General features: G+C 55.0%; 2 protein-coding genes across 6 annotated transcripts; one reads left to right on the top strand and one right to left on the bottom strand.

Moving 5' to 3' along the window:
• The first annotated feature begins 1,706 nt into the window (after positions 1-1,706).
• LOC105474117 (NGFI-A binding protein 2) lies at positions 1,707-8,149 on the top strand. 2 transcript variants are annotated; one of them, XM_011728507.3, is made up of 7 exons: positions 1,735-2,015; positions 3,798-4,671; positions 5,121-5,254; positions 5,588-5,639; positions 5,734-5,866; positions 6,078-6,269; positions 7,282-8,149. In XM_011728507.3, exons 1-7 carry the CDS (start codon positions 1,933-1,935, stop codon positions 7,389-7,391), a joined length of 1,578 nt encoding a protein of 525 aa, XP_011726809.1. In that variant the 5' UTR covers positions 1,735-1,932; the 3' UTR covers positions 7,392-8,149. The 2 variants fall into 2 exon arrangements, with proteins under 2 accessions (XP_011726810.1, XP_011726809.1); XM_011728508.3 differs by lacking the exon at positions 6,078-6,269 and having other exon boundaries at positions 1,707-2,015.
• A 432-nt stretch (positions 8,150-8,581) lies between these two features.
• LOC105474118 (signal transducer and activator of transcription 6) lies at positions 8,582-23,956 on the bottom strand. Of its 4 annotated transcripts, none has more exons than XM_011728511.3 (22): positions 23,856-23,956; positions 20,719-20,855; positions 20,162-20,300; positions 19,788-19,871; positions 19,255-19,393; positions 19,090-19,142; positions 18,753-18,901; positions 18,040-18,171; positions 17,723-17,911; positions 17,289-17,376; positions 17,020-17,142; positions 15,384-15,476; positions 14,845-15,051; positions 12,662-12,756; positions 12,433-12,569; positions 11,960-12,106; positions 11,679-11,742; positions 11,456-11,566; positions 11,172-11,264; positions 9,740-9,805; positions 9,522-9,650; positions 8,582-9,433 (listed from the first exon to the last, which is right to left on the bottom strand). In XM_011728511.3, exons 2-22 carry the CDS (start codon positions 20,832-20,834, stop codon positions 9,244-9,246), a joined length of 2,544 nt encoding a protein of 847 aa, XP_011726813.2. In that variant the 5' UTR covers positions 20,835-20,855; positions 23,856-23,956; the 3' UTR covers positions 8,582-9,243. The 4 variants fall into 4 exon arrangements, with proteins under 4 accessions (XP_011726813.2, XP_011726814.2, XP_011726812.2 ...); XM_011728512.3 differs by having other exon boundaries at positions 23,860-23,947; XM_011728510.3 differs by having other exon boundaries at positions 23,694-23,940.
• Between the last annotated feature and the right edge of the window lie 3,059 nt (positions 23,957-27,015).

Genomic DNA, 27,015 nt, shown 5'->3' with positions numbered 1-27,015 from the left:
AGGCTGCGTGGGCGGAGGATGTGCGTCACGGGGAGCGTGGGCTGGGGGAGGGAGGGGGCACGTGGAAACCCGGGGCCAGCGGCTGGCAGCCCGGGATCCAAAATAACCTGAGATTGGGGGGGGAGGGAGGGAGGGAGGGAAGGGGCGCCCACACCCCGTACGGGGTCGGGAGTGTCCCCTAGGGGAGCCCGTCTAGCCGCGCCCTCCAGTTGCGGGGCGGAGGATTGGGAGACGGGACTCTGCTCGTTCCCACCACCCCCACTGTGTTTGGCGCTTAATAGGATGAAGAAGGGGACCTGAGCAACTGAAATCCCCCCACCAACAACGCGCTTATTCTCCCCGGACCCCACAAGGCGGAAAGGTCTCCTCTCTAGGCCAGAATGTAGAACCAGCCCCAGCCCCTCAGAAGTGCGGACAGAGCAGAGGAGCGGGGCGGGGCTCAGGTTTCGGACTAGGGGAAACCTCACCTGTGGCCAGTCCGCTGGCTTCCCCTTGTCCCCCACCAGCCCCCCTTTCCCTGGGGCTTAGAGCCTTTGGGCCGGGCCCTCAGAGCCCCCGCCTCCCCCAACAGCCCTCCCAGCCGTGGGCGGGAGTGCAATGCGAACCAGATGGGGCTAGGAGAAACCAAAGGGGGAGACGGTGGTGGGTTGCAGGGGGTGGGGGACTAAGCTCCTTCAAGGCGCTCCTCCCTCAAGCTCCGCCGCAGGAAGTCACGTCGGAGGCTCCCGACCTCTTATCTTCCACTGGACTCTCGGACGAGGTCCATAATAGACGGCCCCAGGAAGGGTATCGTCTTTGTCTCAGCCTTGCCACACAAAATTCCCAAGCAGGGCCTCATCCTCAGCAAACAGAGGACAAGTGGAGGAATCCCTGCCTGACCTACGCGCTGACAAAACCCGATGCGTCTAATCAACACGCGCACCTAAGTGGTGGCGTGCAGCATAACCCCCCCCCATCCCTGTTTCCCAAACTTTTCCAGGCTAGCATGGAGGCCTCGGTTTCTGAAAGCTGCCCCCTCAGATTACTCCACTGGGGGCCTGGGGAGGGGCGCGGGGATATCTAAGGGATCCCTGCAGAACCCCACGCTCTCAGGCCTGCCTTAAGTGCACACATTTTATGGGAGTCAGATGCACACACAGGAGGAGCCGCACACCCCAGCCTTCGCGAACTTTTCCCGACTGACTCCTAACATTCACAGGTCCAGCACCACAAGGCCTGAGTGTGGGCAACGGGCGTCCCCGTAGTTGTTTAGGCGCGTGTGCACGTCCGTGCGCTTCTTTGTGTACTTGTGCGTGGTTGTGAAACTCCTCTCAACTCGGAGGAGTGGGGGAGACAAGGAATGTCGCCGGCGGGGCGCTCACGTGGGCACGTGGGCGCCAAGAGGGCCGGCTGTGCATCCGGCGTGGGCGGCACAGAGCGACCTCGCCCCGCCCGCTGGGTCCCCAAGCCCGCCCTCCACAGCCGGGCCTCGGTCACCTCGGTCCCCAATTCGGCGCCTCGGCTCTGAATCCCCGCCCCCGCCTCCTGCTCCACACCCCCTCCCCCCAGTCTCCGCCTCTCCCAGTCTCTAAGCCGCGGCGTCTCCGCGGCCGAGAGGCCCTGGTGCCCGCCCCCCGGCCCCCGCCCCCACCCCCGCCCCCGGCTCTGCCCACGCCCTCCGCCCGCCAGCCCGGCAGCCAGCGCAGCGCCGGGCCTCGCTCCCCGTGCGTCCTGCGGGGGCGGAGGCGCGGAGAGGCGGCGAGCGCAGCCGGGGAGGGTGGGGGGGCAGAGGCACAGACAGAGGCGCGGAGGCTCGGAGAGAGAAGACGTGGAGGGAGGGACAGAGCCTGGACAGCGGTGGACACGGCATCGTGCGCGGGGCAGAGTGCAGCACGCAGCAGGCGCCGAGCGCTGGGAACCGAGAAGAGCAACCCGGGTGGTCTCCGGCCGTCCATGCACAGAGCGCCTTCCCCCACAGCCGAGCAGCCGCCGGGCGGAGGGGAGAGCGCCCGCCGGACCCTGCAGCCCAGACTCAAGTTAGTGGGCAAAGGGAGGCAGCGGGGAGTGGAGATGGGTGGAGCTGGACTTGGGAATGGGGTCCAGAGGGCGGAGGTCGAGGGGAGGACGTGGGGAAGCGGGACGGGGGCGGGGGGTGGAGACTGATGGAAAAGGGGGTGCGTCTTCGAATTAGGGGGCCCTGGGAGCAGGCAAACATCTGATGAAGCTGGATATGAAAGAGTAGTACCTAAATATCCATTCCTGGTTTACTCTGTGGGCTCTCTCTGGCCTAAGTGCCCCCTGTAAAGAACGTGGGAGCCTCCTAGCACCAGGGAATGCCCTGGAGCTCGAGCTGGCATCAGTGCGGAAGGTGGGGGGACGCTCAGTTGCCTCAGTCCCTCGTTGGCACGGAGCGCGCGGGCCCCTGGGGTCCAGGAGAAGGCGGTGCCTTTGAGTTAAAGGAGCATCAGCTGGGGGAAGGGGGGTGACGAGGGAGGCAGGGAGGCCTTAGGCAGTTCCTTCCTATATCTGTCCCTTTATGCACAGAGTGGGGAGGGGAGTTTCAGTGTGCAGTCCCTTCAGCAAGAGGCCTTGAGCCTCTCCCCTACTCCACTTGAAGATGCGGGTGGAAAATAAGGGAGAGGAGAGTAGGCGGGAGCCCCTGGGCGGTTTTCGCCCACAGACGCTACCACTGTGGGAGTGTGTGTGGGCGGAACGGCCCCGGAGCAGAACAATTGCGCCCCTCCCCCTGCCGCAGCCCCTGAGCTGAAGGAAAAGGCCGACTGAGGAAGTGGGGAGTGTCACTGCTAGGAGAGGGGCCACTGAGGAGCACTGGGCAGCCTGGAAGGGTGGAGAGGTCCTGGGGGGAGAGAGGAAGCGTGCTGGTTAAGAATGCTTAACAAGGCCATTCTTAACCAGGCCGGGCGCGGTGGTTCACGCCTGTAATCCCAGCACTTTGGGAGGCCAAGGCGGTTGGATCACGAGGCTAGGAATTCGAGACCACCTTGACCAACATGGTGAAATCCCGTCTCTACTAAAAATACAAAAAAGCTGGGCGTGGTGGCGGGCGCCTGTAATCTCAGCTACTCAGGAGGCTGAGGCAGGAGAATCGCTTGAACCCAGGAGGCGGAGGTTGCCGTGATAGCGCCACTGCACTCCAACCTGGGCAACAGAGCGAGACTCTGTCTTAAAAAAAAAAAAAAAAGTGCTTAATCCCTCGGAAAAGCTGAGCGGAGAAGAGCAAGGCACCACCTGGCTCACTGAGTGGGAAAGCCAGGGAAGGTGCCACACCCTCCCTCCTAGCCACCTGGGGCTGTGGCTCCTTCACAGGGAATGAAGCTGGCCAGCAGCGTCCACTGTGCGGGAGACAGGGGTTCTACATTCACTTTAGTATAGGCGACTTCACTTTAGTGTTGAGACTGCTAAGTGTTTAGGGTGGAAGGTGAGGATTGTGTTTTGGGGGAGAGGGAGGTCCAGCCATCCGAGGTCGGTGCTGGTTAGCCTCAGCGCTCAAGTTCTTCTTACCTCAGACCAAAAAGATAAAAGCTGAAGATAAGGTTTAAGAGGCTTCGACTCCTGCAGACACAGGGCACTGGTTTTTGGGGCTTCGGGCCAGTCTAGGACAGCACTGGCTTGTCCATGCCTCTGAGCAGTGCCTGATTCTCAGAGTCTGTACTCAGACCTGGGCACTGCGCAGGACAGCATCCAAATGAGAGAGGGGAAGAAAAGCAGGCAGGAAAGAGGGAACAATTGTTAGTGTGGGTTGGTACCCAGTAGGGGACTTGCACCGACTGCCTCTCTCTTGTGCCCCTCCTTCTCAGGCCCAGTGCCCGAGCCATGGCACTGCCTCGGACGCTGGGGGAGCTGCAGCTGTACCGGGTCCTGCAGCGTGCCAACCTCCTTTCCTACTATGAGACCTTCATCCAGCAGGGAGGGGACGACGTGCAGCAGCTGTGTGAGGCGGGTGAGGAGGAGTTTCTGGAGATCATGGCACTTGTGGGCATGGCCACCAAGCCCCTCCATGTCCGGCGCCTGCAGAAGGCACTGAGAGAGTGGGCCACCAATCCAGGGCTCTTCAGTCAACCAGTGCCTGCTGTTCCCGTCTCCAGCATCCCGCTCTTCAAGATCTCTGAGACTGCGGGTACCCGGAAAGGGAGCATGAGCAATGGGCATGGCAGCCCAGGGGAAAAGGCAGGCAGTGCCCGCAGTTTTAGCCCCAAGAGCCCCCTTGAACTTGGAGAGAAGCTATCACCACTGCCTGGGGGACCTGGGGCAGGGGACCCCCGGATCTGGCCAGGCCGGAGCACTCCAGAGTCGGACGTTGGGGCAGGAGGAGAAGAGGAGGCTGGCTCGCCCCCCTTCTCCCCCCCTGCAGGGGGAGGAGTCCCTGAGGGGACTGGGGCTGGGGGGCTGGCAGCAGGTGGGACTGGGGGTGGACCAGACCGACTGGAGCCAGAGATGGTACGCATGGTGGTGGAAAGTGTGGAGAGGATCTTCCGGAGCTTCCCAAGGGGGGATGCTGGGGAGGTCACATCCCTGCTAAAGCTGAATAAGAAGCTGGCACGGAGCGTTGGGCACATCTTTGAGATGGATGATAACGACAGCCAGAAGGAAGAGGAGATCCGCAAATACAGCATCATCTATGGCCGTTTCGACTCTAAGCGGCGGGAGGGCAAGCAGCTCAGCCTGCACGAGGTGAGAACCCCCAGGCCTCCTAGGATTGACCTTGACTCCCGGGCCTCCAGCCGCTTACCTCTGCAAGTTTCTACGGTCTCCAACTCTGTTTCATTACCCTTTGACCAGGACCCCAGGCCCTGATCCCCTCCCTGACAGGCCCCCACCCCAGCGGCCGCAGTGCTTCCATCCTCAGCTGAGGGGGAAGCAGAGATACAGGCCGCACCAAGCTGTTCAGCTCCTTGTCACTCAGGACCCCACAGGAGTGGAAGAGGCCCTGGGCATTCCTAGGAAGCTGTGGGTGCTGATCTCTGTCTGTCTTCCTCAGAAAGCTCCCATGTAGTGTCAAAACCAAAGCAAGCATCTGATGGATGGGCCTCATTTGTCTGATGGTGAAGGGGTGTGAGGAGGTCTGGTGAGGCAGCAGGGGAGTTCAAATTCTGACTCTCCTGGCTGCCCTCTCTCCACAGCTCACCATCAATGAGGCTGCTGCCCAGTTCTGCATGAGGGACAACACACTCTTATTGCGGAGAGTGGAGCTCTTCTCTTTGTCCCGCCAAGTAGCCCGAGAGAGCACCTACTTGTCCTCCTTGAAGGGCTCCAGGTGAGACCCCTTCCCCAGGTCCTTCCTGGATTGGAATCCTGCTATGGAGTTAGATTATGTCCTAACCTTCAGCTCAGGCAGCTCTAGGCCTGCTTCCCGCCCACCTGGATGTCCTGCTTTTGGTCAAGTCAGCTTGTCTCAGGTCTGGTCTCTCCTCCCATCCATGTCGGGTCCCCCCAACCCCCTACAACAATAGGGCCTGAGCTAGAGACTCTTTCTCGGCCAGCTTCTTGACAAAGGTTTTAAATAACACGTCTCTGGCCGGGTTCTGTGCTCTGCCCGTCACGTGGCCCTCATCAGCCTCACCCACTTTATTCTTATCCATCTTTTCAGGCTCCACCCTGAAGAACTGGGAGGCCCTCCACTGAAGAAGCTGAAACAAGAGGTATGTTTTCCGGGGTGCATGTAGGGGCATTGGGCAGCCTTCCCCAATCCCCTCCCTTGCCAGGTCTTCATTTCCCCATTTTGGGCATCCACAGGTTGGAGAACAGAGTCACCCTGAAATCCAGCAGCCTCCCCCAGGCCCTGAGTCCTATGCACCCCCATACCGCCCCAGCCTGGAGGAGGACAGCGCCAGCCTGTCTGGGGAGAGTCTGGATGGACATTTGCAGGGTGAGTGTGCCTCAGAATACTTTTCTCTTCATTGAGGGTGGGGGAGTAGGGGAGGGGTTGGGGGGAGGAGTGAGCCAGGAGGCAATGCCTGGAACAGGGTTGGGAAGCTTGGCTGGAGGGGGGATAGAAGGGCCTGTGGGCTGGCTGTGTGGTTGAGGGTGGGGGTTCCATTGGCTGCAGCCCCTTACCTGACCAGTGCCCATGCCCACAGCTGTGGGGTCATGTCCAAGGCTGACGCCGCCCCCTGCTGACCTGCCTCTGGCATTGCCAGCCCATGGGCTATGGAGCCGCCACATCCTGCAGCAGACACTGATGGACGAGGGGCTGCGGCTCGCCCGCCTCGTCTCACACGACCGCGTGGGCCGCCTCAGCCCCTGTGTGCCTGCGAAGCCACCTCTCGCAGGTGAGGCAGCCAGCAGTGCTGTCCCCAAGCACCCCGGCCACCCAGGCCCCACACAGCAATTCTGGTGTCCTGGGGCCAGGTGGGAGGAAGAGGGATATAGTCGTCAGAGCGAGCAGTAGGAGGGCTGGGCTCCAGCCAGCCAGGCCTTGGGGTGCGGTGAGGCAGACCCTGCCGGGCTGCTCCCACCTTGAAAAGTCTGGTCCTAGTGTAGATCTGTGAAAGGGGAACTGGGGAACGGGGAACAGAGAAAAGAGGATGAAAGCGCAGGAAGGAGGAGCATCAATAAGGGAAGCTCAGATGGCACTTCCACCAACCCAGGAGTGGGGAGCAGGCTAGGAGTTGCGGGGATGGGGATGGGGATGCCCAGCTTGGAAGCAGAGGAGCCCAAAGCAGTGATGCTTTGTGTGTGGAAGGGGGAAGAGGGAGTGGGCAGGCAGAGGGCTGGGCAGCCGCTGGGCTGAGAGTGACGCAGCAGACAAAGCCACCAACCCTGGCTTGGTATTTTTAAACTGTGCGTGGGTGGGAAGTGGGGGCGGGGACTGGAAGGGGGCCTCTTCTTGAGGGAGGAGCTCGGAGGCTGGCTTCCTGTGCTCCCCCTGATTTGGCTACCAAAACACTTGGGGGGCCATGGTAGGGTGACCTGGGAGGGGCCTGGGAGGGGGCCAGGGATGAGTGGGGGTGGCAAAGCTTGGGAAGAGGGGGAGGGGAGAGGTCAGAGCCAAACCACCCCCGCAGCTCCTGACAGAACCAGAAATTCCAGCACAACGGAGGAGGCGGGAGAGACAGAGAAAGAGAGAGACACAGACAGAGACAGAGCTACACACAGCCAGAGAGGGGAGGGGGCTCACACACACAGGAATGGAACCCCCCATACACATGCAGTGGGCAGGAAGCAGTAATTCAACAAACGGAGCCCATCTTCACAACTTTCTTTGCCCCTGCTTCTGTTCCAACCACTTCTGTCTGCAGCCAGTCACCCTGCAGTCTCCTAACTGCCCCCTTTTCCCTGCAGAGTTCGAGGAAGGGCTGCTGGACAGATGTCCTGCCCCAGGACCCCATCCCGCACTGGTGGAGGGTCGCAGGAGCAGCGTGAAAGTGGAGGCTGAGGCCAGCCGGCAGTGAGGGGTGGACTGGTGTCTTCAGACCCAGGACCTCAGACTTCTGGCTCACACAGACCCCCATGCTCTCCATCCCCGGAATATAGTCACAACCCTGGATCCTTCCTCTGCCCTTCTCCTGCCTCCCCACCTGCTCCATGGGCATAAGACTGTGGGGCTTCAAGCAATAACAAGCAGGGGCCTGGAGAGAGGACACAAGGAGGGTGCGTGGTGCCCTCACCCCTGCCCAGAGCGAGGGGGCAAGGACTCTGCCTCCAAGGGCATCTGGGGTTCTCCCCTCCCTCACACGACACACTCCCATTCTCTTTAGGTTTGCACCAGTGGTGTGAGCAGTTGGACTCAGTTTGGACAAGGGGGAAAGGGGGACTTCCCTGGGAAGGTCCAGCAGCTAAAAGTGGCAACATTTGCCCCCAGAATTGGGGGCCTGGGAACACTGGACCTGCTCCTTCTTCCCTCTCCTTCCCCGTTTTTGTGCTTCTGGTTTGTTTCTTTAATTTAACAAGTGCTGCAGTTTGCCCTCCCATTCCCATCTATCCCCCAAGTCCTTTGCAATTTCCTCCCTCCTGCCCTACATGGGGGCGGTGGGTGTGGGATCCCTTCACTGGCCCCCTTGGGAGGCCTGGGTTGGACTCAGGGTCTCCTCCAGCTGGGGGCTGGACCGCAGCACCTATCTGAGCAGTTAGAGCGTCTTTCTTTTCAGATTGTGTACAGTAGATTATTTATTTTGTTATTTTGGAATAAAATTTATTTTATGGCTTAGGATCTATGACCCCTGCCTCGAGAGGGAGAAACGGTGACATGGGATGGGGGAGTGAAGGGAAGCTGGCAGTGGATAGGGCAACAGAGAAGATACAGCAGGCAGGGCCCCTTCATACACTGGAGGGCCACATGGTCAGGCCTGGACCCAGACTCTCACCCTGGCTCCCAGGCAGCATTGGAGATATGGAGCCATATGTAGATGTCACAGCCACTTGGACCCACTTGGGCACAGTCAGACTCCAAATTCAGAGTATTTTTGGGTTAGCATATGTCAGAGAGGCCAGCACACTTGCTGCTGTCTTCTGTGCAATGTCTCACACTCCCAAATTTGTGTTGTCAAACAGGCAAAAGCAGACACATGTTCTATGTGGTCATGCAACTAACATGCCAGCTATACATTAACATATCTTAGGTACATACACGTTCACACAGCTATACATGAAGAAACTCGGCCCTTGTACTTTTGCATAGTCTCATACACATATCAGAAGCCTCCACCTCGCTAACAGGAATTTGGGGCTTTGGGAGATTTTTTAATCAGGGCAAAACTTGTATTGGTAACCACATGTCCAGACCCCTCCTGTGCTCCATCCAGGGTCCCTTGAGCTGCTTCCCATTCCCCCAGGGCTGAGACCCAATATCCTCTATCCCTGGCCTCTAGTGTAAATGTGTCTGTATGTTCCTGCCTAACCATCCTAGGCCCTGGGTCAGAGTGGGCGGAGAAGCCTTCCATGCCCTAACCTGTACTCCTACCCAGCCCACCTCCTGCTCAGCCCCATCACCCTCAGAGAGCTCTGTATGTGTGTGTGCGTGCGTGTGCGCGCTGCAGGTGCGGGCATGTTGGGGCGTGTCTCAGAGCCTGAACTTCCCTTCCAGTCAGTGCTGGAAGGAGGTGGGCAGGGGAATGATGAAAGGAAGGAGTGGATTGGCTCCACCCACCATGCATTCTCCTGTCTTTTCCTCCTGACCGAGAAGTAGGTGGGGATAGGAGGGCACCCTCCCCATCTGCTGCTTGGCAGGGCATGAGTAAGTGTCCAGAGCAGGTCTGTGGGGGTAGTAGAAGAGCTGTCTCTCTGGGTTCTCCCTCCCGGCTGGGATCACCAACTGGGGTTGGCCCTTAGGTCCATGTGGGACATTGAGATCCCAGATTGCCCATAGTGGGAGGGTTGCAGGAGGGGCTGGGCCCCCAAGGACCCTCCCCCCGATTCCCCTTGCCCCTCCAGGAGAAGCTTAGTGAGGTCCTGTTCAGTGGGAGGCAGCAGAGGAGGGAATATGTCTTCACCAATCCTACAAGGAGATGGGAGAAGCAGTGGAGTAGGCATGGCGCCCACTCCCCTAGATGCCACCCAGCCTCCACTACTAAGCTGCCACTCACCAAGTGCCCTGAGAAAACGCTCTCACTGGCTGGCTCAGGCAGCTGTCTTCCACCATGGTCACATCTGAGCAGAGCAGGGGGTCAGGGCTGGACACAGCATGCTCCTGAGGCTGGCATGGCAGCAGGCCCCTGCCAGGAACCAGCAACGGAAATAAGGAGGGAGGGGCAAGGCCAGGAAAGAAGAGGCACATGGGGTCAGGAGGGGCCTTGTCACTCACTGGGGGTGAGGCTGGTCAAAGGACAGGCTCATCTGGCCCAGGCTGGGGGGCATCTGCAGGTGAGGCCTAGAATTAGGGAGAGCACAGTTAGAGGAAGGCAGGCTAGGCAAAGGCAAAGTGGTGCAAAGTCAGGACCACTGAGTGAGGAAACAAGCTCCAGCTCCTTATCCTGACTTAGTAGTGGCTTTGGGCAAGCTATTTCTATGCTCTGAGCTCAGTCTTCTCATCTGTAAAATGTGTGTGTTACGGGGGTGGATTAGCCAATTTCTAATGTTTCTTTGGACTCTGAACTTTGATAGTTCTTAAGTCCCCAAGTCCTCACTCCCGCCTCACCTTCTGGGAGGGGAGATGTTGTGCCTTGACTAAGAGTTAATAAGCACCTGGATGTTATACTTAGGGAAGAAAAATGTCTAGGCCATCTCAAGGCCAAAACAGATGAGTAAACAAAAATCAACACAGCAGAGAAGTGACAGTGGCTCTCAGGGGCAGGACAGAAACAGTCATGCACCACACAACGACATTTCTGTCAGCTACAGACCACAGTGATCCCATATGATTATAATCAAGGCCAGGCAGAGTGACTCACACCTGTAATCCTAACACTTTGGGAGGCTGAGGTGGGAAGATCACTTGAGCCCAGGAGTTTGAGACCAGCTTGGGCAGTAAGTGAGACCTTGTCTGCAGAAAAACCTTAAAAAAGAATTAGCCGAGTATCCTGGTGCACAACAGCATGAGGATTGCTTGAGCCCAGGAGGTAGGGGTTGCAGGGAGCTAAGATTGCACCACTGCACTCCAGTGAGTGAGACCTTGTCTCAAAAAAAAAAAAAAAAATTATAATCAAGCTGAAAATTCGTATCACACAAATATTTACCATTATGTAACTATTTCCTTATACTGTTCAGAACGGTATCATGCTGCTCAGGTTTAAAGCTAGGATCAACAGGCTACACAATATAGCCTCAGTGTATAGTAGCCTATACCATCTAGGTTTGTGTAATTACACTCTATGATATTCGCATAACTATGAAACTGCCTAAGGACAGAAAATGCTCTTTCATTAAGTGATCCACGACTGGACTTACACAGCTTTTGCTATGAGCCAGGCACTATGCTCAGCTTTGTAAGTGTTATGAACTCATTTAATCTCCAAAATAATGCAGTGAGGTAGGTTATTATTATTAGCATTATTATCCCTTATTGGGCAGATAAGGCACCAAAGGCTAAGTAATTTGCCCCAAACCAGTAAGTGGTAGAGCTAGAATTCAAACCTAGGCATTCTGGATCTTAACTACTATCCCCTCATTAGAGTGGACAGAAGAGAAGAAAGGTTGTTAGCATTTGGTGCTCCTTTCTCACAGAAGAGCCTCTTCTAACAATTCGAATGCCCACCCCCTTAGAGTGGGATGGTATCCCCATGAGGTTTTTCACTTACTCCTGGAAGGCTGACAACACATTGACTGATTCTTCTGGGGAGAGGCCTTGATACGGGGGGATGGAGTGAGAGTGTGGTGGGTACACCTGGGGCCTAGGGAAAGAAAACAGACCCCCTGATGCCAGCCCTTGTCCTGGACACCACCACACCCTGCTTTTGAACGGGTGTCCCTTTCATGGAAAGGAAAATTCCCTGTTCAGCCCCCAGTGCCAGCTCTCCCAGCTGCCCATGCTAAAAGCCCATCTGCACAGACCACTCCCATTCCTGTCTTTCCAGCTCCTTACACCATATCTGGGCCAAGCTGCATGCTCATGGAGGAATCAGGGGCCATTCCAAGGTCATAAGAAGGCACCATGGTAGGCATCTGGAGCTCTGGGGTAGGAAGTGGCTGGTCCCTGGAGGAGGGAAGGAGATACATATGACTGACCAAGAGTTGATGCCACCCCTCCTTCCTGCAGATAAGCACTAGACCCCTAACCTACCCACTGTCCACACCACCACACTCACCTTTCCACGGTCATCTTGATGGTAGCTGGGACATAACCCCTGCCATCCTTACCCATCTGTTCAGCTGTTGTGAGAAGGAAAAGAGAGCCATGGAGTGCTCTGGAGTTAGGGAGGAAGGGAGGTGGAAAAGGTGGGCATGGATGATGGGGAAGTAAGAGAAGTGCAGCTATGTAATAGGGAGTGACATCAGGATGACACAGGCAGGCAGGGAGAGGAGGGCAGCGGGGAGCAGGGAGGAAGTGGGTGACAGGAAGGAATCAAAACTGCCAGTTCCAGCTCACGCTTGTAGTGGCTCCGGAAAGCCTCATCCTTGGGCTTCTTGGGATAGAGGTTTTTGAGCTGAGCAAGATCCCGGATTCGGTCCCCCAGTGAACGAATGGACAGGTCTTTGGCAGAGAATGGCTGGATGTTCTCTATCTGTGGAGAGCCTATGGTAGGAATGAGACCCTGAGATCCCCCTGTTCAGACTTTCTTCCCCTTCCCCAACCCCCACCACAAGACCTGTTCTCACTCCACCAAGGCAAGGGGGAGAGGACCTAGGGTGGGGCTCCTGAGGGAGCGAGACCCACTAGTCTCCATTCCCACAGAGGTCACGGTGAGAAGGTGAACATTTAGACCCCAGAAGGAAGAAGAGAAGCTGGAAGAACTTCCTAAAGATCAGGATCAGCATCAGGAAGGTCAGGACGTTTCATTCCCAGAAGAAACCCCAGAGGGCACAGGCACAGAGACATAGGACTGGCTGGGGTGGCCTCACCATCCTGGCCCCGGATGACGTGGGCAATGGTGATGCCCCCAATCTCTGAGTCGCTGAAGCGGAGGAGAAAGGTTCCGTCGGGCTCGTTCAGAAGAAGGCTAGTAACGTACTGTTTGCTGATGAAGCCGATAATCAGCCTGGCCGGGATGAAAGAGAGGATGGGGCATGGGCAGTGAGTATGGAGGTGACTGGGGTATGGCTGCTCAGACCATCCAGGGCGGGGACTCACCGGTCAGACCAGTAGCTCCGGAGACAGCGTTTGGTGAGGTCCAGGACACCATCAAACCACTGCCAAAAGGTGAAGCCACGGCCCAGCAGGATCTCCTAGCGGGAGAAGGGAAATGGTGTGAGCCAAAAGAGGGCCAGAGCTGGAGCCTGTTTAGGGCAGGCACTGAGCTGTGAGTGCCCTCATGACAGAATCACAGGGCTGAGGGATCGGACCGAACCTGAGACTCCATCAATGACAATGACCAATCCTCATGCTTACATGTGCCAGTCACTATTTCAAGCCTTTCCATATATTTATTTGCTCTTTATAAGGCTATGGAGGTAGGGACTATAATAATTCCATTTTACAGATGAAGAAATGGAAGTCCAAAAACGTCGAATGACTTGCCCAGGTCTACACAGCTGGTAAGAGGCAGAGCTAGGATTTAAACCCAGGCATTCTGGCGCTGGAGCCCCTGTTAACTACTGTGCTACACCCTCTCCCTAAGGAGGTGTGGCAGAGGTGAAGCCCAAAGGAAGGTAACCTGCTGGGTGTGACTGTCTTGCTCCCTTTTGCTAAAACACCCTCTGGTCACATGAGCCTTTCTTTCTTCTCTTTAAAGATTCTGTCTCACACTAAGAAAGAAAGAAAGAAAAGAAGGAAGGAAGGAAAGAGAGGAGAGGAGGGGAGGGGAGGGGAGGGGAGAGGAGAGGAGGAAGGAAGACCAAAAATTAAAATAACGTAATATAACATAAAATCAAAGAGCAAGAGTCAGAAATATGTAGTTCTGTCCTAGCCATGGCACTCACCTGCTTTGGGACCTTGAACAAACTACATAACCCTCTGAGCATCAGATTCCTCATCTGTAAAATGGGGATAATAATAGTATCTACCTCAAAGGAATGTCGGGAGGCTTAAGTGAGATAACATACATAAAGTGTTAAGCACGGTGCCTGGCACATAATAAGCTGTCAACACGTGGTAGCTGGTATTACTGCACATGTCCCTATGGGATTTTGTTCAGTTTAGACAGAATCTCATTCTGTCAGCAGGCTGGAGTGCAGTGGCACAATCTTGGCTCACTGCAACCTCTGCCTCTCAGGTTCAAGTGATTCTCCTGCCTCAGCCTCCCAAGTAGCTGGGACTACAGGCATGCACCACCATGCCTAGGTAATTTCTGTATTTTTAGTAGAGACAGGGTTTCACCATGTTGGCCAGGATGGTCTTGATCTCTTGGCCTTGTGATTCGCCCTCCTCAGCCTCCCAAAGTGCTGGGATTACAGGTGTGAGCCAGCCTGGGCCTTTTTTTTTTGATATGGAGTCTTGCCCAGGCTGGGGTGCAATGGTGCGATCTTCCCTGCAGTCTCCACCTCCTGGGTTCATCTCCTGCCTCAGCCTCCCGAGTAGCTGGATTACAGACGCAAACAACCATGCCTGGCTAATTTTTTGCGTTTTTAGTAGAGACGGGGTTTTGCCATGTTGGCCAGGCTGGTCTCGAACTCCTGACCTCAGGTGATCCACCCGTCTCGGCCTCCCAAAGTGCTGGGATTACAGGCATGAGCCACCATGCCTGGCCCCCCCCTTTTTTTTTTTTTTTTTGAAACAGTCTTGCGCTGTCACCCAGGCTTGAGTGCAGCGGTGTGATCTCAGCTCACTGCAACCTCCGCCTCCCGGGTTCAAGTGATTCTCCTGCCTCAGCCTCCCACGTAGCTGGGATTACAGGCATGTGCCACCACAACTGGCTAATTTTTGTATTTTTAGTAGAGATGGAGTTTCACCATGTTGGCCAGGATGGTCTCAAACTCCTGGCCTCAGGTGATCCGCCCACCCCAGCATCTCAAAGACTGAGATTACAGGCATGAGCCACTGTGCCCAGCCAGGAACAATTTTTCCAATGGGTCAAAGTCACTTTGAATCAGAGCTCTGTTTACACACAACCTGGGTGAGTCATGCAAGTCGCTGGTAAAGAGAAAGGACAGATGACCCCCAGACCAAAACCACAGGGATGTCAGAGAATGCATCTCTGGAGCCAACCCCCAGACCTGGGGTTTTTCCTCCCTGGTCCGTGACAGGCCTTCCTAAAGAACCTGAGAGGGCACTGTGGAGACTCCAGCGGAAGGTCCCTGCGTGGAGGCTGAGCAGGCCCTGAGTGCCTGAGGCATGAAGAGCTTGGGGGTGGGAGGTCCAAAGGGCAGGAGAATGACCTTGTTGAACTGTGACCAGGACACAGAACGGTGCTGGAAGGCCTCCATGCTGAGGCTGTTGTCATTGAAGATCTTCTGGGCCAGGAAGAGGAAGTGCTCTGGGAGCAGCCCCCGGTTGGTCCCCACCTCAGCCATGAACTTCAAGTTCAGAGTTTCACACATCTTCTCCCAGGGCACCCGCTCAGCCACCACAAAGGGCACACGGTCCTGAGGAGAAGGGGGAAGAAGAGACCATCAGAGGCTACCGTCTTGTTCTTCCTCAGGCCAGCCTTCATCCCTCCCACCTGCCTGTGGCCTGCCCATCCACAGCACCTGATATCGCTCACGAACATGCTGTTTTTTCTAGGTTACAGTGCTGTGGCCTGATAGTTGTTAAGACTGGGGTGAAAAGAGGTCAGAAGTACGAAAGTAGGCCCATGAGAAGGTGTTAAGGTCACACCCATTTAAACATGCCTGCCACCCCATCAACAGGCCTGCACCACTGCCCATATTAGAACCCACCCTGCCCCTGTTCCCTCCAACTCCAGGAATTTCCTCACCATCTCAGAGAAGGCATTGTCCCACAGGATGGTGGCTTTGGCATTGTTGTCTTGGTTGCCATGGACGATGACCACCAGGGGCAGAGACAGGGCCTGAAGAGGGTGAGGACAGGGGTTTCTTTTCTTTCTTTCTTTCCTTTTTTTTTTTTTAAGATAGTATCTCACTCTGTTGCCCAGGTTGGACTGCAGTAGCACAATCTCAGCTCACCGCAGCCTCAGCCTCCAGGGCTCAAGTGATCCTTCCACCTCGGCCTCCTGAATAGCTGGACCTACAGGTATGGACCACCTAATCCAGCTAAGTGTTTATTTTTTGTAGAGATTGGATCTCCCTATGTAGCCCAGGCTGGTCTTAAACTTGCAGGTTCAAGCAATCCTCCTACCTTGGCCTCCCAAAGTGCTAAGAATTTTTTTTTTTTTTTTTTTGAGACAGAGTCTTGCTCTGTCACCCAGGCTGAAGTGAAGAGGCATGATCTCAGCTCACTGCAACCTCTGCCTCCCGGGTTCAAGCGATTCTCCTGCCTCAGCCTCCTGAGCAGCTGGGACTACAGGCCTGCACCACCACACCCAGCTTATTTATTTATTTATTTATTTATTTATTTATTTATTTATTTATTTTGAGACGGAGTCTCACTCTCACCCAGGCTGGAGTGCAGTGGCGCGATCTCGGCTCACTGCAAGCTCTGCCTCCTGGGTTCACGCCATTCTTCTGCCTCAGCCTCCCAAGTAGCTGGGACCACAGGTGCCCGCCACCACGCCCAGCTAATTTTTTGTATTTTTAGTAGATATGGGGTTTCACCGTGTTAGCCAGGATGGTCTTGATCTCCTGACCTTGTGATCTGCCCACCTTGGCCTCCCAAAGTGCTGGGATTACAGGCGTGAGCCACTGCGCCCGGCCAATTTTTTTATTTTTAGTAGAGACGGGGTTTCACCATATTGGCCAGGCTGGTCTTGAACTCCTGACCTCGGGAGCTACCAAAGTGCTGGGGCTACAGGCCTCCCAAAGTGCTGGGGCTACAGGCGTGAGCCACCACGCCCAGCTGGACAGGGGTTTCTTAATAAAGCAAGAAGTTTCCTCAGGGGGCTGGCTCTGAGCACTCAGAGAAGTTACTGGACTCACACATCATAATCAAAAAGTTCATGCCATGTTATTAAAAGTTTTCTGAAGCTCAGTTAGGGCCTCACTCTAGAGAAGTGGTTATGAGTCACTGCTATGGAGCCAGACCTCCAGGTTTCAAATACCAGCTCCAACACTTAGCTGTGTGACTGGGACAAACTACTTAAACTGTGTCTCAATGTCCTTATCTATAAAATGAGGCTGATAATACTGCCTACCTCATAATGTTACTGTGAAAACCAAACGTGTGTGTGCTGGCACACATGTGCGTGTGTATCCTTTAATAGAGAGACCTGGTCTATAGGAAGTGCTTCCTAAGTGTTTGCTGCTATCCGCTACCATTCCCTGCCCCGTGCGCTCCATGTTCTTGCTTCACCCCACTCACCCGGGCCCCAGTGTGTATGAATCCCAGACACATGGGGTATGGGGCAGTCACAGGAGGTGAGGGTCCAGGGACCCTGTGTGTGGCATTAGAGAAGGACTCGGGGTCCCAGATTGGGGTAGGGCTGGGCCACGGTTCACCTGGAGCTGGATGGGGAGTTTGCCGGGGCCAAGTGTGAAGCTGGCAGAGAAGAGCACAGCGCACTTCTCCTCTGTGACAGACTCAGTGCCCTTCCGCTCACACCGCTTGATCTTCTTGAGAAGCTGTGGGTGGGGTGAGGGAGAGCAAGGGCGAGTGCATGAGGACAGAGACCGCTCCTCTTGGGCTTCCCGACATCCTCTCCAAGGAGAGTCCCATAGTCTCCTAGTGGTGCCCCCCTCACTGCCCACTGCACCCCAAAGCCCCTCACCAGGTTCTTGAACAGGGCAGAGCAGCAGTTCCCAGGAATGCTGTTCTCCAAGGGCACAGTGTTGTTGATGATTTCTCCAGTGCTTTCTCTGCCAGGGGAGGTCAGAGTGTGAACAAGCTCATCTCACTGTGGCCAGCTGTGGCGACGCGCTTGAGTGCATGAGTGAGTGTAGACTACCCATTGTCGCCAGCCCTAAATCTCCACGTCTCTGTTTGGGTTCTTAAGGGAGGAGTCCCCATCTTGGCCAAGTCATGATGCCCCCACCCCATTCCAGCCCTAAATGGGTCCCTCCCTTTCCTCTGCCTTGACCATTCAGGGTCTCCACATCCCATGGCCCTCCCTCCCCATCCCTTGCTCTTTTCAGTGCCAGCCCCCCAAGCTGCCTCCATCACCCTAACATGCCTTCTCCAACCCCAGGTCCAATCCCAGCTTACGCTCCAGCCCCAGGACCCTGAGGCACACTCAGCTCCCTCGCCTGCTTCTCTGTCACCATGTCAGCCCTGACCAGTGGAGGCTTGGCTGGGGCCCCCAGGAACCTCAAGCCCAACAGGAATCGAACTCCAGCCTGGAACTTGGTCTGAGTCTTCAGTACCTGGGGCGGCTGCTTCTCCACCAGGAAACAACTGGGAGTGAGGAGGACACAAGGGGAGTTGGGGGCTAGGTCCCTGCTGGTGCCCTCCCCACAGCTCTAGCCCCCTTCTTTTCTTCCTGAGGTCTGTTCTAGGCCAGACTGGGGACTCCCGGGACGTACCTGGTGACGAGGGTTCGCAGGACTTCATCCAGCCGGCCAATCAGCGATGCCCGGGTCTTGGGCTCAAGCTCCCCACCAGCCGCCCCTACCTCCTGCTGTAGCTGGGAATAAATGTCCACCAGGCTCTCACACCTGGGGCCAGGACAGTGGTCAGGGGGCATAGGATTAAGGCTGCTTGCTCCGGCCCAGACCCCCTTCCACTATACCCAGGGAGAAAGGCTATCATGCGTGGAGGAGTGGGGTGGGTAGTGGGTATGGCTGCAAGGCACCTGGGCTGAAGAGGGTTCTGTGATCTGTTGGCCTAGGTTCTGGGTGGGAGGTTTGTTCTCAGTGCCTACACCCCTGTGGAAACCCAGCTGCCTCTCCCCCGATGGCTCTTGCACCCAGGACAGCTACCTGCCCTTACAGTGCTTTGTAGCAAATTGGAAAGTGTTCCCACCCAATAAACCAAATGGAAAAGCCCTCCTATTCCTCTGGGCATAGAGAGAAGCCTGGGTTGGATGAGTCCCCGTTTGTGCCTCTCGACTGGGCCCACTTGTACAGGATGCAACCTGAACGACAGTGTGCACAGCCCCGCTGGAACCGGCTTTTATGCATCTTGGTCCACTCCAAGGCCCTCCCACCTGGCTTCTCTCTCTCACCTGTAGGGCCTCCAGCAGTGTCAGCTGCCCACCCCCAGCTTATCCCCCCTTCCCCATCAGCCCTGGCCCAACCTCTCCTGGAGTGGGGCCAGGCTTTCCTCAAAGGGTGCGCCATTCCCTGCCAGCTGCTGCTGCCGTTTCCAAATCTGGATCCTCTTCAGCACTAGGGCCTTGGCTGTCTCCAGCTCTCCAGTGGTCTCCTGCAGTAGCAGGGCCAGGGCCTATGGGCAGAAAGGGGCCTGAGCCAGAGCCTCACGCTGCCTCCGCACCCAGCTCCTGGGATACGGCTCTTTTTCTCACTCCTCTGGAATTCCCTTACCCTACTTCAGCCTGTGTGTCTCTGAGGTCTGGCTTCCATCCCTCCAGCTGCACTTTGACCTCAGTCTCCACCTCTCAGCCCGTTACTCACCTCACTTGGCCCAGTCCCATTAGCAGGAGTTTCTATCAAGCTGTGCAGAGACACTGAGGGTTGGGGGCAGAAATCAAGGGTGCAGACAGATTAGAGGTTCAGTTAAGGTTGAGATCCAAGAGGGGACCACTCCTATACACTCCCCAGAACCACCCTGGCCCCCACCTTGGCCAGCGTCAGCCCCCTTCTGCAGGGCTTCTCGAAGAAGGTGGATCTCCCCTACTCGGTGCTGCAGCCTCCGCAGGGCTGTCTTGAACTTGAGTTCTTCCTGCTTCCAGTGGAAAGGCATTGGCAAGTGGCGAAACTACGCAGGAAGGACAGATGCCAAGAGGTGAAACACTCTGCTCATCCCTCTATACCTGGCCTCTACTCTCTGCTCTGCAGAGAGCGTTTTCTTGCTCCCCTCTCCCCTTTGGCAGTTCTTCCTGACCTTTTGGAATATCGTGGGACCTTGCTCCTAGCAGAATCAGCTCCTTATCCCTTGCTGTGTTCTCTCCAGGCCTCTTACCCTCAGTCCCTCATAGAAAGATTCCCTGAGCTTGACTTGGGGTTCACTCTGACCTTAAGAACCTCCTTTGGTTATTCCTGGGCCTAGAACACTGAGCCTTTACTGAGGTTCAAATTCTTTCTAGTTTGTCATGGCTCAGGCCAAAGTCTCAGGGAATTGAGTTGGGGTGGGAAGTGGAATATCACAATACCTGTTCCATAACAGCTTTTTTCTCTCCTTGAAGTATTTGTCTGAAAGTGGCCACCAGCTTCAGGGGGTCCCTCTGATATATGCTCTATAGAAATGAGAGTGGTAAACAGTGAGCTTGGCTCTTACCCATGTCCCTCAATCCCTCCAATCCCCAGGCCCCCATTCACACATATACTATAAGGCAGCACAACTGTAGACTCCAGAAGTTTTTGTGCATTTGCATGCTTTTAAAATCTAATTTGCCTGCTAGCTAGTAGCTAACCACAGGAACACAAATTTGCTTCCAGCATCCAACCAATTTTCTTCCAGGGCCCAATGCTCAACCCAGTTCAACCTCAGCCCCACCCAGCCTTGTTCCCTCCCCTCCTGCCCCACCTCCAGGGTACTGATGTGTTGCAAGATGGTGCTCCCCTCCCCCTGCTCTCCCGCCGAGGCCTGAAGGCGCTGGACAGTGTCTGAAAGTAGGGCACTAGCCATGTTGCAGCAGAAGGCGTCTGAGCCGACCAGGAACTCCCTGCAGGAAGATCAGGATGAGGCTATCTCAGGCCAGGGCTTCCGCAGCTCTCCTGACCCTTTACCCCACAGCCAAAAGCTCAGCAGTTCCTTTCTCGCTCCTTATTCTCCATCTAGGCCCTCTGTAGCTTTCACCCGTGCTCCTTGTTCCCCAGTCTTCTAGCTGTTATGAGAAGTGCCTTTGTCCCAGCCCAAACCTCCCTCCTCTTCAGCTCAGCCTCCTAAGAGATGGGGTCTCCATCTGTCAACATTCATAGGCTGGTCTTGATGGGGCACAGACTCCCTGCTAAATCTAGGTCACTACACATGGAATAACAGGTCTCAAGTTCTGAATCCATGGCTGAGGGGAAAAAATCTAAGGAGAAGAAAGATGAGTCAGGGAAGACTTGGGGAACCAGCAGGGAACAGCCAGGACTCACCAGGGCTGGCTCTCCAGCCAGTCACCCAGAAGATGCCGCAGGTGTTGGGGAAAGTCGACATAGAGCCGCTGCACTTTTTCTGGGGGCATCTTGGAGACCAGACCCCACAGAGACATGATCTGGGACTTGGAGGTTGCCTGGAGGAGAAAAATAAGGCCACTCTGAGGGGTGCCCAAGAAACTTGGCCTATCTTCTGGAGCAGCCAGGGACCTCCTATAGATAGCCCTCCTAGGGACCATCCCCACCACCACTCATGGCCAGACCACCTTAAACCAGGGGCATCCTGGGTCAATGCCTGAGATGGGGGTAACTCCTTCAGTGATAGACACAGGGGTGGAAAGAGTTGAGCTGTAGCCAGAGGGGTGGGGAGGCAAAGGGAGACAGGGCAGTAGGGAGAGAGCTCTCTTGGAGATGGCAGAGAATTTGGTTGCAGCTCTAGACCTGACTCTGGTTCTGTGGGCAAGGAGCCTTCCCTGTGTGGGCTTTGATTTTCTCATCTATAAAATATGAGTGTTAGATGAATGGAAAACTTTCCAAACTTTTTAAAGCAGTAGGCAATGTCAGCTTTTAATCTGTGGAATCTCAATTACATAAAAGGTACGAAACTGAAGATGCCCTGTTGAAAGCAAGCATGGAAAGCCTGAAACTTGACTGCTTCTACTTCCCTCTCCCCATCTCCTGACGCCAAAGGCGTCCCTAGACAAACCTCTCAAAATTCTAGGACTCCATGAGATAATTTGAAAACCACAAGGCTCGGCCAGGAGCGGTGGCTCACACCTGTAATCCCAGCACTTTGAGAGGCCGAGGTGGGCGGATCACTAGGTCAGGAGATCAAGACCATCCTGGCTAACACAGTGAAACCGTGTCTCTACTAAAAATACAAAAACAAAATTAGCAGGGCGTGGTGGCAGGCCCCTGTAGTCCCAGCTACTCGGGAGGCTGAGGTGAGAGAATGGTGTGAACCCGGGAGGCGGAGCTTGCAGTGAGCCGAGATTACACCACTGTACTCAAGCCTGGGCGACAGAGCGAGACTGTCTCAAAAAAGCCTGGGCGACAGAGCGAGACTCTGTCTCAAAAATATATATATATAAGTAAATAAAATTAAATAAAAATGAAAACCACAAGGCTAGATGATGAAGAGGATGGGAGAGTAATAACAGCTACTATTTGTTAAGCACTTACCACGTAGGAGGCATTACACTCAGTGCATTATCTCATTCAGGCCTCATGACACTTTTGAAAATATATAATATCCATTTTATAGATGAAGCAACTGAGGCTTAAGGAGTTTCTCTACCCTGCCCAAGGTCACTCAGTAGGTGAGTTTGGAAAGCAGGCTTTGAATCTGAGTGGGGATTAACCATCGCACTGTGTTGTTAGGATCCCTTCCAGGGGCAAATCTGATCATCCTAAGAAGTGGGGGAAGATGGGAGGAGACTTGAAGGAGGAGAGTTGGAAAAGGAAAGTAGAGAGAACTAAGGAAGAGGATGGGAGAGACCGGAAAAAAAGGCAGGTTTAGTAAGCCAGGAGGAAAGAGCCTAGAAGAGAGAGGAAGCTGGAGGTGAAGAAGAGAGACGAAAAGAGGGAGAAAGGACAGAAGGGGACAGGGAAGTAGAGGAGGGGGTTGCATCCCCATTTCCAGGTTCAGGGGGAACTGGGTAGACCAGTGGTTTCCCAGGGGCCTCTCAGTTCACGTTTCTCACAATATCCCTCTCCTAGAGATGAGGGAGAGGATGGGATGACAACTCCCCCGGTCTCCCAAAAACCAGTAACCCCAAGTCCTCCTGTTCCACGTTCAGCCTCTCACTTCACCCAGGACTCTCAAAGGGATGGAAAATGGAGAGGCACCTTCTCTGGACCTTCCTGCTCCAAGACCTTCATGCCCCTCTTTCCTCCAGTTCCCACTTCCCCCAGCTCTTTTCTCCTCAAGACGGATCCTTACCCCTCCTGCTTAGGTCCCTCCAATAGGCCTTTCTCTAACCCAAGAGAGAAAGGTCCTCTGGAATGGGTGGGCATCGCTTTCCTCTGCATCCCCTTGCAAAGTGACCAGCCTCCTGGCATGGCCCTGGCTAGGAATATCCAACCCCTCTTCTTCCCCAGACATTAGGAGGACACATTTCTCCCCACCCCAACTCATAACAAGGCTGGGTCGATTGGCTTGACCAGGACAGGGGCTCCTTTAGCGTTCAGCCCGCTGTAGGGGAAGGGAGGGAGGAACCACGGCGTGAGGGGCGGGACCAGTGTTCCCTCCCAAACCCAGAAGGGAAGCGCAAGGTCTGGGATCCTTGTCCGCCCGCTTGGTGGCCTAAATTCGCTTATCTCAACCCCTACCTCCCGAAGTCCTCTGACTGTGGGACCACAGGATCGAAAGTTAAAACAGCTTCTCTGAGTTGCCCAATGTGTGGATGTGGCGGTGGGGGCGGGCGGGGAGGTGGAGCCAGTTCAGCACGAGGAGGGTTAACTCGGCGCCACCGCTGGGAAATCTCAGCGTCTACAGCAGCCAAGCGTGGAGCAGTTTTGAGGGGGAAATTCCCCCTCCTCTGGGGCACCATGAGGTCTACATCTGGGGCTCGCTCACCCCCCAGCCACACCCTTGAACAGGAACCTTTAGCGGAGGGCAGGATAGGGGTTTAACGAGGATCCACTGCCCTCTGGCATCAACCTTCCAGGGAGGGGCGGCCACTTCCCCCGACCCAGGGCAGAGGAGCACTCCTTCACCTTCTTTCCCTGACTTTCCATTGCCCTGGGGGTGCAGGGGTGAGGCTGTGAAAACGTGACCCATGGGGGAGGGGAGTACTGAGGCCTGGACCCTCCCAGATTCCTCCAGGAGTTCGAAACTGCCAAAACCCAGTGCCACCAGCCACCAACACTAGCTGAAACCATCTCTTGGGGACCATCCACCCAGCCAGGGGAGGATCCCGAGAGCTCCCCCGCCGAATCCACCCCCACACACTCAAAGAGGCCCCCGCACCCACCTCGGAGGCAACCCCTCTGCTGTCTTCTCCCTTTCTCAGCGGGCACTGCCAGGCCCCATAGGTCTGTAGCTCTGTCCAGCGAGTTCAAGGCTGGCCCTGCTAGCACCTCCCCCCTTCCACCACCATCACCAAAAAGAAAAATAAAATAAAACACACACATACATACACACACACACACTCCTCTCCCGTCCTCCCTCTTCAGTGTAAGCAGTGGCTGCCCCAGCCCGCTGTTTCCGGCTTCTCCTTCTACCCAGGTCCCTCCCTGGAGCTCTGACGACACAGAGAAGAGAAAGTGGGCTGGAGGAGGAAGAGGAAGAAAGTGGGGTGAATATGTGTGCCTCCTGTGCCGAGTGGGGGAGCACGTGGGGGATCAGGACTGGGGTCCAGGCCCTGGAGCCAGGCTCCGCTGGAGGCTGACCCCCACTTACTCTGGCCCCCTCAAAAGCATCAGCTTTTCTCCAGAAAGTCACCCAATATCAAACAGAGACATGCCACCCCTAACTGCTTGGCTCCCAAACTCAAACTCTGCCAAGGGCTGGGGTTTGGGCCCACGAGGGACTGGGCTCCCCAGGGCCTCAGGAAAAGTAAATCCCTCTGGACTCTGCGCTCCCTCCAGTGGAGGACCCTGAAAAGCAGCCGGGGAGCTCGATGCCAGCCAACTCCTAGGTCCCCCTCCCTTCTGGCAGGGAACGCCTTAGAGGTCGGTCTCGTGACCACTGATGGGAGGGAGTGGGGGAGGGGAACCCTCAGCTCAGAATTCTGGAAGACTCCAGGAGTCCCTTGGACTGAAGCTGGTCTTTGCCCTCTCCTCACAGGGCACCCCTCCTGAGACTGTGGGGGGAACCAGCACAAGCCGGAGCTGCTGCCTGCAGATTCACAAGGGACAAGTTTGAATTCGAATCTGCTGTGTTCCTATCTGCCAAGTTCCTATCTGTTTCTGGGGTAAACACTGAGACACGCCAAGAAACAAACACACACATGCACAACTTCCCTGACCACAAGACTACACACACACACACACACACACACACACACACACACACACATATGCAGGTAGGCTCACAAACATATCCGCACTCAGAGCCCACTGTAATCACAACACCACACACACACACACACACACACACACACACACACACACATATGCAGGCAGGCTCCCAAACATATCCGCACTCAGAGCCCACTGTAATCACAACACTACACACACACACACACACACACACACACACAGTCTTGCTCAGCTTCTGAGTCATCATCATAACTAGTGGAGGGTTCTGCAGTTTTTGCTGGGGGAGGAGCTGGAGGAGACCAAGGGACCCAGAGAGGCCTTTACTCCCGGACACCTGAGAGCCCAGGTGTGTGGAAGAGGTGGTGTCTGAGGGGCGGCGGGAGGAAGTTTCTGCTCCCCTCCTCCCTCCCATAGCCGGGCTGGGCTGAGGGGCCAAAGCTAGGCCTATGCTGCCCCCTGGTGCCTGAACTGATTTCCAGACCCAGCTCCTCCCACTCCAACCCTTGGTACCCCGCAGGTCTGTGCATGAGTGCATGTGTGTGGATCCAGCCAGGCAGCAGAGGGTTTGAACACAGCAGAATATAGCAGTTAAGAGACTGGACTGTGCATACAGGCTGCTTGGGTTCAAATCCTGCTAATGCTGCTAACCACACAACCCTGGGCAATTTACTCTGTGATTCATTCTCGTCATCTGTAAAGTGGAGCAAATAAGTCTTAACTCATAATGTTGTGAGAATCAAATGCAGTAATACATCTGAAGGCTTAGAACAGTGACTGACACACAGTAACTGTCAGGCACTATTTTTATGGTTCTTAATAAACCAGGTATGAGGAAAGGAGAAGGGTCTCCATCCTACATAGAAGTCCCCAGATTTGGGGGTCATATTACTGCCAAAAGAATCCTATTGAGAGTGTATGTGCATATGTGCCCGCTGTGTCTGCAGGGCAGTGAATGGAAGAGAAGGGAGGCACGGGTGGAGGTGGCAGGCAGGGACTCTGTCCATTGGCTTGTCCAACAAGCCATCCTAGGATCAAGGTGTGTGCACATACGTGTTCACGGCACACGTGCTTTGTATGTGCTCCCGGGTGCCCACTCTGCCTGCAGACATCCACAGACAGTAGGTGAAGCCAGGTTTCACCATCTAGGGGTGTCAGAGCTACAAGTCCCCAAAGACTTGGGTAGCAGGAGGGAAAAGAGTAAATGTGCTCTCTGACTTTCGCTCCTTTTAAGGGGTAGGAAGGCAAGGGGCAAGTACTGGTAGAAAAATGGTATTTATTGTCTCCCTCTCTAACTGATTATACCAATGGGAACACTGTGATGTAAGGGGGAAAAAAAACAGAATTTAGAGGCAAATCTGGCTTGGGTCTGATTCCATTTAGGAGGTTCTCAATCAGGTGTCAATCCCTCAAATGAGAATAATAGTCATACCTACTTCAACAGAGTCTAGGCTAGGGTAAAGTGCCTAGAGTATGAAATTTAAGGAGATACTCATCTTCAGATTGTACAATTGCAGGGTCTGTCAGACCTTCATTAATGACATCTGCACCTGCATGACTGTGAGGGTGACTGTATCACCCTCCCCTGGGCCCTGCCATCCCATCGAGTGGTGGTAAAGATTGCACAAGAGAGGCTCATGCCTGTAATCCCAGGACTTTGGGAGGCTGAGGCAGGCAGATCACAAGGTCAGGAGATTGAGACCATCCTGGTCAACATGGTGAAACCCTGTCTCTACTAAAAATACAAAAAATTAGTCGGGCGTGGTAGTGCATGCCTGTAGTCCCAGCTACTTGGGAGGCTGAGGCAGGGAAATCACTTGAACCTGGGAGGCAGAGATTGTAGTGAGCCGAGATCACGCCACTGCACTCCAGCCTGGTGACAGAACGAGACTCCGTCACACACACACACACAAAAGATTGCACAAGAGAAAGCAAAAGGAAAAAATAACTTTATGTCTGTGTACTGCCGGTTACAACCCAATAGTGAGTCACGAAATCAATTTTACAACCCAATAGTGAGTCACAAAATCAATTTGGTGAGTGTATCAGTTTGCTAGGGCTGCTGTAACAAAGTACTACAAATTGTATGACTTAAACAACAGAAATCTCTCAAGATGCTGGAGGCTAGAAGTCCAAGATCAAGGTTAACATGAGCAGGGTTGATTGATTCCTTCTCAGGGATGTGAAGGAAGGCTCTGTTCCAGGCCTCCCTCCTTGGCTTGTAGATGGCCATTTTCACATTCACACAGTGTTCTCTTTGTATGCAAGTCAGCCTCCAAGTTTCCCCTTCTTTCAAGGATACCAGTCATATTGCAT

This window comes from Macaca nemestrina, chromosome 10, assembly GCF_043159975.1.
Source record: "Macaca nemestrina isolate mMacNem1 chromosome 10, mMacNem.hap1, whole genome shotgun sequence".
NCBI classification, from domain to species: Eukaryota; Metazoa; Chordata; class Mammalia; order Primates; family Cercopithecidae; genus Macaca; species Macaca nemestrina.
This window is presented reverse-complemented; position numbering and strand designations above follow the sequence as displayed.

Bases quoted from the DNA above. Each gene is read 5' to 3' on its own strand.
- LOC105474117 (XM_011728507.3), top strand. From the start codon at position 1,933: ATGCACAGAGCGCCTTCCCCCACAGCCGAGCAGCCGCCGGGCGGAGGG. The intron at 4,672-5,120 runs GTGAGAACCCCC...CTCTCTCCACAG, and splicing joins AGCAGCTCAGCCTGCACGAG to CTCACCATCAATGAGGCTGC. The intron at 5,640-5,733 runs GTATGTTTTCCG...GGGCATCCACAG, and splicing joins TGAAGAAGCTGAAACAAGAG to GTTGGAGAACAGAGTCACCC.
- LOC105474118 (XM_011728511.3), bottom strand. From the start codon at position 20,834: ATGTCTCTGTGGGGTCTGGTCTCCAAGATGCCCCCAGAAAAAGTGCAG. The intron at 11,743-11,959 runs GTGAGCTGGAAC...TTCTCACAACAG, and splicing joins TTTCCGGAGCCACTACAAGC to CTGAACAGATGGGTAAGGAT. The intron at 9,651-9,739 runs GTGAGTGACAAG...GGTTCCTGGCAG, and splicing joins TTTGACCAGCCTCACCCCCA to GGGCCTGCTGCCATGCCAGC.